Source organism: Mirounga angustirostris, unplaced genomic scaffold, assembly GCF_029215605.1.
Source record: "Mirounga angustirostris isolate CCGP_5_RB_7025 unplaced genomic scaffold, mMirAng1.0.hap1 SCAF_7, whole genome shotgun sequence".
Lineage (NCBI taxonomy): Eukaryota > Metazoa > Chordata > Mammalia > Carnivora > Phocidae > Mirounga > Mirounga angustirostris.
This window is the reverse complement of record NW_026991715.1, coordinates 77,115,006-77,127,808: the sequence shown is the minus strand read 5'-3', so window position 1 is coordinate 77,127,808 and position 12,803 is coordinate 77,115,006. Positions and strand designations below refer to the sequence as shown.

The 12,803-nt window shown below is 33.0% G+C and overlaps 1 protein-coding gene across 5 annotated transcripts in view; it reads left to right on the top strand.

The window, feature by feature from the left end:
* The window catches only part of CHD1 (chromodomain helicase DNA binding protein 1), a 79,320-nt gene that overhangs the window by 36,070 nt on the left and 30,447 nt on the right, over window positions 1-12,803 (top strand). For all 5 annotated transcript variants that reach the window (XM_054513088.2, XM_045899232.3, XM_064596423.1 and 2 more), the window contains exons 14-22: window positions 940-1,130; window positions 1,843-2,031; window positions 3,364-3,526; window positions 4,358-4,510; window positions 7,101-7,172; window positions 7,610-7,759; window positions 10,677-10,825; window positions 11,421-11,517; window positions 11,639-11,734. In XM_054513088.2, the coding sequence (XP_054369063.1) occupies window positions 940-1,130; window positions 1,843-2,031; window positions 3,364-3,526; window positions 4,358-4,510; window positions 7,101-7,172; window positions 7,610-7,759; window positions 10,677-10,825; window positions 11,421-11,517; window positions 11,639-11,734 (1,260 nt within the window). The remainder of the gene's footprint in view (window positions 1-939; window positions 1,131-1,842; window positions 2,032-3,363; window positions 3,527-4,357; window positions 4,511-7,100; window positions 7,173-7,609; window positions 7,760-10,676; window positions 10,826-11,420; window positions 11,518-11,638; window positions 11,735-12,803) is intronic.

Here is a 12,803-nt window from a genome sequence, read left to right as displayed (position 1 = left end):
GGATCAGCAAACTACATCCTGTGGGTCAAATCTGGCTTGTTTTTTATGACTTTTGAACTAAGAATGGTCTTTACATTTTTAGATGGTGTAAAAACAAAGAATATGTGACAGACCATCACACATTTGTCTACAAGAAGCTAAAATATTTACCATCTGGGTCTTTACAGGAAAAGTTTGCCAACTATTGACTTATATAAAACTAGTTTGGTATAGTGTGTTGATTTGTAAGATCTTCAAAGAGGAGGAAAATACCTAAAAGAATTAAGCTACCCCTGGGTGAAGCACTAAGCTAAATGCTTTATAGATGTTGTTTAATTAGTTCTTTATAGTTCATATCTCAAGTAATTCCCATCTATTTTATAAGATATTGCTATTTCTGCTTTATTGGAAAGAAAAATCCAGTGTCAAAAGAGGTTAATGTTCTTGTCTCCTAGGTCATACAACCATTAAATAGCAGAATGAGGCCTGTCTCTGTTTTAAGTCAGAGACCCACATTTATATATTAGAGATCCACAGTTCATAAAAATCATACGGTGAATTATTTCTACACTTGGAATAAGATGCTTCCAAATTTATATCATATTTTCTCTAAATTGACATTAATAGAGGCTTCTGCTGGCCTTAAGCTAAAAATCTGTGAAAAATTTTAAATACTATTTTAATGATACTGTTGTATTTCTTTTTCCTTTTTTTGAATGTGTAAGCTAGTAAAAACTTTCATTTGCTTTTCTCTGTTTTCCAGTGGGTGAATTAGTCATGCAAAGGAACTTTATTTTGCATGTTGAGTTACTTTATTTGAGGATTTCAATAAATCTTGAAATAATATATAATTTTTATTTGAAAAACAAGTTTGCTTTTAATTTTACTTTGCCTCGGTTTATTAATTTGAATTTAATTTTTCTCTTAAAATATTAACTGTGTTTTTCTGTTCATTTTAAGGCATTCCTTGGAGGTCTAAATTGGGCTTTTATAGGTGTAGATGAAGCACATCGATTAAAGAATGATGACTCTCTCCTGTATAAAACTTTAATAGACTTTAAGTCCAATCACCGTCTCCTTATTACTGGAACTCCTCTACAAAACTCCCTCAAAGAGCTCTGGTCTTTGCTACATTTCATTATGCCAGAAAAGTAAGATAAATTGGGATATACAGTTTTAATATTAGTTTCATATGTTAAGCTTAGCAGGAAAATAATTAGTGTAGGTAGTAAGGTCCGTAGAAGTTTTATTGTCCTAGAACATTAGACCACAGATTTTTAAGAAGGAAAATAAAAAAAGGAAATGGGATGTAACATTTTGTATTTCTAATATTTTAATTTTTCAGTTTTGTAAAGAAGTTTGAGTCATGTGTAATAAATTAAACAGTTGATTTTGCCCTTGTTCAAAATAATATTCATTTGAAAAACTGAAACAGTATCCTTCTTAGTATTTAATAGTAGCAATAACTACAATAATAAGGTCTTGGTAATCCCTTTTGAGGGAAACTAGACTAGATAAGGGTCATATAACTTGTTCAAGATGACAAACATTTTTTTTCAATAGATTCAGAATTTTAAAATTATATTTTTTGAGAAATATTTTAGTGATAATTCTGTATTTGAAAATACTTTAATTTTATTTAACATCTTTAGCTCAAAGAGAATCATAATTTTTGTAAAACAACTTATGTTTCACCTTTATATATATATAGGACATTTCTTGGGAAGGATAGTTCTTAGAAGTGACTAATATTAGATCTTTTTTCCTGAAAGTCTATATTTTGTTTATATATGACTACTCTCAAAAAACTCATATGCAATATGACTTTTTTCAGTGGTTCTTCCATTTTCTTAAACTTCTAAGGTTTTCTTCCTGGGAAGATTTTGAAGAAGAACATGGAAAAGGCAGAGAATATGGTTATGCAAGCCTCCACAAGGAGCTTGAGCCGTTTCTGTTACGCAGAGTTAAAAAAGATGTGGAAAAATCTCTTCCTGCCAAGGTTGAACAGATTTTAAGAATGGAAATGAGTGCTTTACAGAAACAGTATTACAAGTAAGCTGTAAACAGACCACATATTCTGGATGTTTAATTCTAAATAACCCTCTGTAACGTTGTCTCATCGAGGTGTCCCCCCACCCCACAATAGGTTTTTAGAGCAATAACAATTCTTGAATTTTAGAATAGGCTTATTCTATGGGCTCTTGAAGCCGAAGAGATATTGAATGGCATGTTCAAGATCATGGGTGACCTAAGACTTAATTGTGTTTGTCTATTTTATGCTCTGTTACCATATAGAGAGTTCTGTTAAGTGTTAATACTAAAGTGTTAGTGATACTAAGGCATTATTTTGTAGTTATGATAATTATATAATTGACAGAGGTAGAGGCCAGAAAAAGAAACTTAAAATTTTAGGCCCCCTGTTGAAGAATATTAATCATAATTTAAATTTATATGTAAGATCTATACAGTACTATTTCAAAGAATCAAAAGGTAATATTTGTCCTAATAGTTATTTAAACATTTAATTGCATAAAATGCACTGCTACGTGCATTTAGATTCTCAGAAACTTATTTTATGGTAACATCTGTAAAGTGCCATACATTAAAAGAAAATACATTTATTGCATGAATTTTAGGTTTGTATTGTGGAAAATTTCAAACATATACAAAAAGAGGATGACATAATAAATTACCAACACTTGGCTTTGTTTTCAACTCATAGCCAGTCTTATTTTATCTCTAGCCATTCCCACTTGCCCCACCTCCTATCATTTTGAGGCAAATCAGAGATAAAATTGTTTCAAGTCCCTTCCAAGATTAACCTTATAAAAAAGAAGAAAATAAAAGATGGTAGAAGACAAAGTATATTGTGGTGAGAGGAAATGTTACATAGTTACATAAATAGTTTGGAGTGATAAAATAACCACCTGTAATTTTTCTACAAGTTGCATATGTATTGTTTAATTGTAATTTAGAGAAGGCAGTGTGGGTAAACCAGGTATGTTCATGAGGTTTCTTATAGGTCTATGTTTTGGTTGCCTAATGTAGTAAAATTTGTAGGAAGGTTAATATAGATGATAGCTGACCCATTTTTGAAGTAACTTTGGGGTAAAAATGATTAATACACTACACTCACTATGTTACATTAAGCCTTTACTGTATATAGCACAGATAACAAGTTATGTGTTGTGTTCTCATTAATTTTATGAATGAAGTTCCTTAGTCTTGTGAATGAGGTTTGGTCCATTGTATTATCCAGTTGTAAACTTCATAATGGTGCAATTTTGCTTTGGTGCTTGATTGTTTTTTCATGATTTTAGAATTCATCCTGGTAAGTGTTCTGCTAAAGCTCATTTTTATGTTATTTTTTTTTTCTTTAAACAGATGGATATTAACTAGGAATTACAAAGCCCTCAGCAAAGGTTCCAAGGGCAGTACCTCAGGCTTTTTGAACATTATGATGGAGCTAAAGAAATGTTGTAACCATTGCTACCTCATTAAACCACCAGATAATAATGAATTCTATAATAAACAGGAGGCCTTACAAGTAAGGGTTTTAAAATATTGTTACTTTATAGTAAAACAAAATTCTGGGAATGCTTATTGCAGTTGTAACTAAAAGTGCCACGAGGCTTTAATAATTGGTTAGAATTTCTCTTTGGTTATGGTATAATTAAATAATGGGGTTTTTTTTAGTCTTTAAAAAAGGCTTCAAAATTATAATTTATCCAATTATTTTGATCATTTTTCTAAAAATGGATTTGTATGGACTACCAAGATTTATCCAGCAGAAATCCCTTAGTATATTCTTAATTGACAAAAATTCACATCAGTGAATGTGCTGAATTTGTGATATGGCAAATGGTAGGCTTGAGAAAGACATCTTGACCTCAGGTTTTACCATTCCTATCACTTCTGGAAGACAAATGGAAAGTATGAAGAAGGCACAACTGCCATCCAGTCACAGTAGTGCTTTGAAGTGCTAGGTTCAGTGACTGATATGTATAAATTAAAATAGGTTTTCTTACTGTTTTAAAACCTTCAGTTGCTGCTGCTTTCAGTATATTATTTTTCAAAGATTTTTGGAGAAGTAGTGTAATAACTAGCAAATAAAGTGAAACTGCTCCCCCCATCCCCTTACTCCAAAACATGACAAAAACCTAGGTGCTAAATGGCAAGGAAAATCTTAGCTGGCATAGATTAAATTGATCCTAGAAAGTCCTAGAAAATTTTGAAAACTGAAACTGTTTTCCAACATTATAAAAACATAACATTTTGATTTTAAATATAAATTAAAGAAGATGAAGTATTAAGTAGAGTATTTGTTTCGTTTGATTCTTTTCACATGCTGTAACAGTTGTAATTTATTGTTTCCTAGCACTTAATCCGTAGTAGCGGAAAATTGATTCTTCTTGACAAACTGTTAATTCGCCTAAGAGAACGAGGCAATAGAGTTCTTATTTTTTCTCAAATGGTGCGGATGTTAGATATACTTGCAGAATATTTGAAATACCGTCAATTCCCCTTTCAAGTAAGCATTTCATTTTTTCTTTTTTGTTGACTTAAATTTCATCTGATTCTTGAGCGTGTTCTACAAAATTACCTTTGAAATTCTTCTGTATAGATTTTTATATAAACTGTACTTTTAAGATAATGTATCTTTTAGAAATTTATAAAAATTTAAAAATTCTGTTTATCATTATTCCTTTTTTTTCTTCACCTTATATTTCGCAGCAAAGCAATTTTTCTTTTCTCTAATTTTTATTTTAATTCTGTACTTCTCTTCTGTGCTCAAATCTAAATGGGCAGCTTTATGTATTAGGCTTTAGTTTGAGGAAGGGAAAGAGAGTGCAGTCCTTGTGAATGTTACCAGGACTGTTACACATTCTGAAGAATCATGTTCTCACAGTTATTCTAATACATAGCTTGCTGTATAAAACGATAGATGACTCCAAGGACGGTACTAAAGACCAAAATGGTCTTATATTCCATCTATTCAGTATTTATTTTGAAATCCATTCAGGGTAATTAAAGCTAATATGAATGAGTGTTTAATGTTAAGAGACAGGTGCTAGTCTCAGTACTTTCTAATAATTTAATCCTTATTTAATCCTTTTATGAACAGTGCCTAGAACCTAGTGAACACTCATATAACTAGTAAATGATATATATTTAGTGCAGGATATAAAATAGAAGCAGAGGGCGCCTGGGTGGCTCAGATGGTTAAGCGTCTGCCTTCGGCTCGGGTCATGATCCCGGGGTCCTGGGATCGAGTCCCGCATCGGGCTCTCTGCTCCTTGGGAGCCTGCTTCTCCCTCTGCCTCTCTCTCTCTGTCTCTCATGAATAAATAAATAAAATCTTTAAAATAAATAAATAAAATAAAATAAAATAGAAGCAGAATTATAAAGATGAATCTCAACAGACATAATCCCTGCTCTGTTGGAGTTTACATCATAATGTGGAAGATAGACATTAAGCAGGTAATTACAAATAAAAATAACATTATAACTCTGGTAATGTCTGCTTTGAAGGACAGGTTTTTGGTGATATGAACATGATTGAGAAATATATAGTCATTCACTCTAAGGGAAAAGTATGGAAAAAGTATCATTTGATTTTCTTAACAGTTTTATTCAGATGTAATTTCTTTCCCATGCAATTCATCCATTTAAAGTGTACAATTAAGTGATTTTTTAATATAGCACAGAGTTGGGCAGCCATCAACACAATCTTAGAATGTTTTCATCCCCTCAAAAAGAAACTGTACCCTTTAGCTATCACCATGTTTCTCCATATCACCCCTCTGTCCCCACCCTAACCCTCTGTTGGTTGTTTTTAGACAAACTATTACGTGTACATGGTCAAACAAATAGTAAAGAAGTTCTTATTAGCAATTCTATGCCTCTAATCCCTTCTCATTCCCAGATTAATTCCCAGAGAAAATTATTTTTACCACTCTTCTGATTTAGGTCATACTTCAATAAATGGTATACCCACTGTTTTTAAAAGTCTTTACTAATTGTAATTGTTAATGAAAAAGATACAGATAGGACTATTTAAGTTTTTTTTTTTTTTTTTTTTTGGACATCAGCTAATATTTAGTAAGGACTCCGTATATATCCAACACTGAGCTAAGTGTTTTACTGTGTTCTCTCACGGAGTGCTCTGAATTTTGTGAAGGAAGTACTACTATTATGTTCATTCCCTGAGAAAGAAACAAACAAGGTGAAAAGTCAAGATCACTTGCTCAGGCACTCATGAATACTGAAGACACTCAAATGCAGGCTATTTGACTAGAACCCATGGTTCCCCAAATCAGTGACTTTCAAACTTAAGGGCTTTTGCTGGACCCCTTTCATTCTCTCTCTCTCTTTCTTTAAATTTTGTTTTAAAGATTTTATTTATTTGAGAGAGAGAGAGCAAACATGAGCAGGGAGGAGGGACAGAGGGAGAGAGAGAAGCAGACTCCCCACTTGAGTGGGGGCCCGACATGGGGCTTAATCCCAGTACCCTGAGATCATGACCTGAGCCAAAGGCAGACACTAAACCAACTGAGCCCCTGGACCCCTTTCTCAGAGTTTCTGATTCAGTAGATCTGGGATGGGGCTCAAAAATTTGCATTTCTAAGTTCTCAGGTGACACTGATGGCTGTTGGTCCAGTAACCACACTGGACTTAATCAGCATTTAAAAACTGGTCTGTAACCTATTAATGGATCTGGGAATCATTTCAATGAGTTGTACCAACATTTTGAAAAAATGAAATAGATTTTAATATATGAGAGTATATCATGGTACATTGTGTCATGTAACTTGCTTCAGGTATACAGCTGTGTACACATTCATGTGTAAAATGTATTTCTTACCGTGAGACTCAGGCAGAACGATAGCCATTGTCATTACTTACTGTTATTATCTGGGGAAATAGTTTTAGTGGTTAAGAACACAGACTTGAGAGACAGAATGCCTGGGTATTGTCTTCTTGCCTCTTACGTGCCTTATACTCTTACGGCCTTAGCAAAAGCAATACTGCCTTTTCATACTTAATTTCATTGTTGATTTAATATCTTTTTTAAATATTTGAATCTGTTATATGCAGTATTTTAATGTGTTTTATTCTAGAGATTAGATGGATCAATAAAAGGAGAACTGAGAAAACAAGCTCTAGATCATTTTAATGCTGAAGGATCAGAGGTATGAATGCTTTTAAAATTGTAAATTAATCATTTTAGTTGAATGTGCTTTTTTTTTTTAATCTTACTGTTTGTTACCCAGTTTTTCTTTGTAAGTGAGGTTTTAAAATCAATATTCTATGTTAAATCTGAAGAATTTTACCCTTTCTTAATCAATACTATTTCAGCATAGGAGAGTTAATTTGATTCAAAATAAATTAGCCCACTTTCATTTACAAATTTTTAAATTTGATATATATTATTCCCATGTATATTTGTATTTAGGAGTCTTGTTGATTGGTTTTGCTAGAGGTTTTTGTATTTTATTTTTTAAAACTGCCCTTTACTTTTATTGGTAAAATACTTTTAAATTCAAAAAATCAGTTGTAAAATTCTCTAATTATTCACAGTCACGGTTAAGACGAATTTAAAATTGAGCCTATTTATAATTCCTTACAGGATTTCTGCTTTTTGCTTTCCACGAGAGCTGGAGGCCTGGGAATTAATTTAGCCTCTGCTGACACTGTTGTTATATTTGATTCTGATTGGAATCCACAAAATGATCTTCAGGCACAGGCTAGAGCTCATCGAATTGGGCAGAAGAAACAGGTATTTTTTTTTTCTTTTATTTTACTTTTAGATTCCTTTTTTATGATCATCAGTGTTTGGAAGTGATTTTGGTTTATCTTCTGGGTCAGATCATTGGAACACAGTCATGTTGCTCTTTAACAGGTAAAGTACTCAGGAACTCAGATTTACCAAAATCACCTGGAAGGTTTGGCAGAATTGAATACCCGAGCGGGGAGGGGTTGGGGAGTGGATGGAGGGCGCCCGGGCAGCACTCTGGAGCTGGCACGGCAGGCACCGCGCATCGCATACACACACAGCTCTCAGACCTGGATTTCAGAGACCTAACAGCTGCAAGGCCTGCCATAATAGGATTATGCATTCTCTTTTATTTTTTTATTTTTTTATTTTTTTTTAAAGATTTTATTTATTTATTTGAGAGAGAGAATGAGATAGAGCATGAGAGGGGGGAGGGTCAGAGGGAGAAGCAGACTCCCTGCTGAGCAGGGAGCCCGATGCGGGACTCGATCCCAGGACTCCAGGATCATGACCTGAGCCGAAGGCAGTCGCCTAACCAACTGAGCCACCCAGGCGCCCTGCATTCTCTTTTAATCATACATTCTGTTTACAGCTGTAGAGTACCAGTGTTTTTCATTCAAAACATAAGCATTAAAATGTCTTTATTATCTTAACTATGATTTTGCTTAGGATATTGCTACCTTTTTGTTAACCTGTATCTTATTAATCCATTTGCCTGTAAGGTTCTTTATGCAAAAAAGCCATTCTGATTTTATAGTTTTTGTACAGCTATCTGACACCATTGTAATAGGCCTTGAGAAAAACTGTATGTCATCATTCTGATGCCTTGGTCCTTGTATTTTAATTCATTTACCTCCATCTAGAGTAGTGCTTATCAAACTTCTCCAAAGCAAGAGATACGAACAAATAGCACAGAAAGATCACGTTTATATTACCTTTTTAAGAATCATGTTTTCTACTGAAAAATATGTCCATAATTTTAATTGAAAAAAAATATTTTGCCCAAATAATTCTCATAAAACTCTCATCAGAAATACATTATGCTTCTTTCTGTAATTTTTATACTCTGGAAGAACATTGCATACCCCTAAGTGTGATAGCTTGTATTTACAGTAGTGGTTCTTAACATCATCAGACCCAGAGACTCCTTTTTACAACAGCTGTTTTTAGCACCCCCTTTTCCTTGAATTGAATACATGAATTTGAAAATAATTTGAATGCCCTAATAGCAATTTAGGTAAAAAAACAAACTCTTTTTAAAAAATAGGTATTTTAATATATAGGACTACACTGGAATATAAAGAACAAATTTAGAGTTGGGAAAATTAGAGCAGGACTCATTCTCCATAGAAAGTACAAAGGAAGGAAAGATCGGGTATATTGGTACATAAGACAATAGAAATTAGCATTAAAATTAGATAACAATACTGACTTACACATTATATAGAGAAGCAAACTTGAAGTAGGGATAATAACAATAACATGCCAAGATAAATTATAGACTGTCAGAGAGGAGAGGGTGAGGAAATAAGATAATCTCACAGGTGAGCTGGGCCTAATGTATATGTGAATAGTCAAAATAGCCCTGTTTTATGAATGAGATAGGGGGTAGTGGTTAATTGCACTAAACCCTCCTATATTGAAATCCTCAATACATGGCTGGGCTCATATTCCATTTATACTACTTAAATACTTCTTAAGGGCCACCCCATTTTCTAATAGGTGATAGAAAGTAGAGGATACATTAGAAGAACCAGTTATATAAAATACTATAGAAAGTTGCATGGTAGACCTCTAGGAAGAATATTTGAGTAAGATCGTAAAATAATGGTAACAGATTTCTTACTATTTTGTTACAAAACTTAAAAAATGTGACATAAATATGACTATATTTTAAAATAAAAGTTATTTAATACATTATCATTTAATACATTTAAAATATATAAATATGAATACATATTTTTATTAATGATTATTGAGATATATTCTTTATTATTTCATTATTGGTGTATTAAGATTCCTATGCCTCATGTACTTGGCTGTTTTTTGTTTTTTAAGTTTTTATTTAAATTCTAGTTAACATACAGTGTAATATTAGTTCCGGGTGTACATTATAGTGCTTCAACTCTTCCATACAACACTTGGTACTCATCACAATAGGTGTCCTCCTTAATCCTCATCACCTTTTAAACCACCTCCCCTTCCCCAGGGTAACCATCAATTTGTTCTCTGTTGTTAGGAGTCTGTTTCTTGGTTTGCTTCTCTTTTTCCCCTATGATCATTTGTTTAGTATTCCACATATGTGTGAAATCATGCACATACCTGTGGCTTTACTAGTATTTGGTTCTAAATCTGACACAAGGTATTTCATATCTCTTATTAAATATTTACATGCAACAACTACAAAATGAGTATAGATGAGTAGTACAGATGAGTTTAATTGGTGACACTAATACTATACACATTTGGAAATAACTTTGACAGAGATTTAAATAAAAGGGTATCCAATTATCTACTGATTTATGCAATAGTTACAATGCTGAAAAAACTAGTATATGTTTTATAACTTCATTAAAACTCTTCATGTTTACCTTAAAATGGAGTTCAAATTTAGACTCAAAATAATTTAAAAAGGTTTTTAAAAATCATTTGTAAGACTTGAAAGACTGAGGATACTTTTTCTTTGTACCTGAATGTCCAGTTTAATGCAGAATGTCTGGTATCCCAGGTCCCTTTGCTCTTAAGTATTGGTAAACCCACCTAATGATTTCAAAAACTATAAAAATGTTCCCATAAATTTTCAAAATATCCCTATATGGTGGTACTGTTTGATATAGAACTGCCGACCTTTGGGTATTTCAGATGAGCAAAATGAATCCTTTTTACTACATTTTATGTTTCATTATGCATATCTTTACAGGTGAATATTTATCGTCTAGTTACAAAGGGATCAGTTGAAGAGGATATACTTGAAAGGGCGAAAAAGAAGATGGTTTTGGATCACCTTGTGATTCAGAGAATGGACACAACTGGGAAGACAGTACTACATACAGGTTCTGCCCCCTCAAGGTAGTTAATTTTTTTTTTTTTTTTAAGATTTTTTCATGTGAGAGAGAGAACATGAGCCGGGGGCAGGGGAGAGAAGAAGAGAGGGAGAGAAAGAAGCAGACTTCCCTCTGAGCAGAGAGCCCGATGACACGGGGTTCTATCCCAGAACCCTGAGATCATGACCTCAGCCAGAGGCAGATGCTTAACCAACTGAGCCATCCAGGCGCCCTGGTAGTTACTTTAATATTTAAAAAAAAAAAAAGTCATTTAGAATCATTCTGCACTCATTTTCCTGAAATCTTACATGCTATAAGCAGAACTTGGAGGTACCATATTTAGTATTGTAATTTTTTAAAGCACTGGATTAATTTTTAGTCAAAAGCATACATTTAGTCCTGATTTTACCACTCAAGTTTTATAAATCTTGGGAGAAATTCCTTTAACTTCTAGGTTTCAAGTTCTTAACTTTTAAAATAAGTACACTTATAATACTTAACATGTCTAACTCTGTCATATAAATTATATAAAGTTGACTGTGTCAATAATGAATAAAAGTGCAATGTAAATATTGTTAACTGTTAGTATTAAGCATTTTTATTTGTTTTTCTTGATTTAGTTCTACTCCTTTCAATAAAGAAGAATTATCAGCCATTTTAAAGTTTGGCGCTGAGGAGCTTTTTAAGGAACCTGAAGGAGAAGAACAAGAGCCCCAGGTAAAAAAAAAAAAAAAAAAAACTTGCCTCAAAATGTGCCATTTCTTTAAACTTGTAAGTGTAAGGTGTATCTACTTCAAAATATGTTAAACTATACTTAAAGATTTCTTTCTAATTATAGGAAATGGATATAGATGAGATCTTGAAGAGGGCTGAAACTCATGAAAACGAACCAGGCCCTTTAACTGTAGGAGATGAATTGCTTTCCCAGTTCAAGGTAGATTTTTCTTTTTAATTTTTCTTTCAAATTATCTAAATTGACAAATTATTTTTTGTCATTTTGCATTTTATTAATCTCTTTAAGCACAATCAACATGATAATTTCTCAGTATTTTTGGCTTAAAATTTGCTATGGTGTATGAAAGTTTTTCTCTCTCATTCTGACAAACCAGTAGCAACTTGTTTTGAAAAGGACCATTTATGAATAGGTACATACAGTGGAATGAGGAGGGCTGTTATTCTAATTAGCATCTAAAAAAGTGCTTAGCACATCCTCAAATATTTGGGTAAATGAGTGAACATGATCTCTAATGGAGATTTGTATGACAAAAGGCTTTAGCCTTCTATATGTTGGAGCAGTTTTTGACATTAAGTTAAGCATTATCACACCTAAGAAAACTCAAGTTATTCAGTCCATGTAAGCAATGAGCTCCTTTTAGTACCTGTAAATACCCCTGGTTTGGTGAGGGGTAAAAGGTTGCAAGGAGTCCTAAAGCAATGTAAGTCAGCCATCCTCACAGAGTAAGTTGTATGCCAGTTGTTTAGTGTAAAGAAGCAGGTTCCTCTATAGCCATTTTCATGAACTGAGGGTTTTAAGGAGAGCAGTTCAGTTTGTGTCATTTGTTCATTCAACAAATATTTATTGAGCACCTGTAGTGTGCCATGCACAGGGACACAACAGTGAATAAAAATGTTTGTAATTTTAATGAATCATTCTGGCTGCAATGTGGAGGATATACCGTAATGGAGCAAGAAATAAAGGAAGGGAGATAGGTTAGAGGACTATTTCTTTAATCTTGAGAAGTTAAGGTTTCTGGAACCTGTACTTAATCTGGGTATTGTCTGATTAACTCTACATGGTTACACTATTTGCTTTTAATTTGACTAATTGGCAGTTTGAAAAAATGTCACTGATAAGCTAAGTAAAGTAAATACAGATTACTTTTATAACAGTGAGTTAATTCTCCTAAACTGCTAGCTTTGGGCTTTCATCACAGTTAAATAATAGACACAGGGTGTCTGGGTGGCTCAGTCAGTTAAGCATCTGATCTTGGTTTCCATTTAGG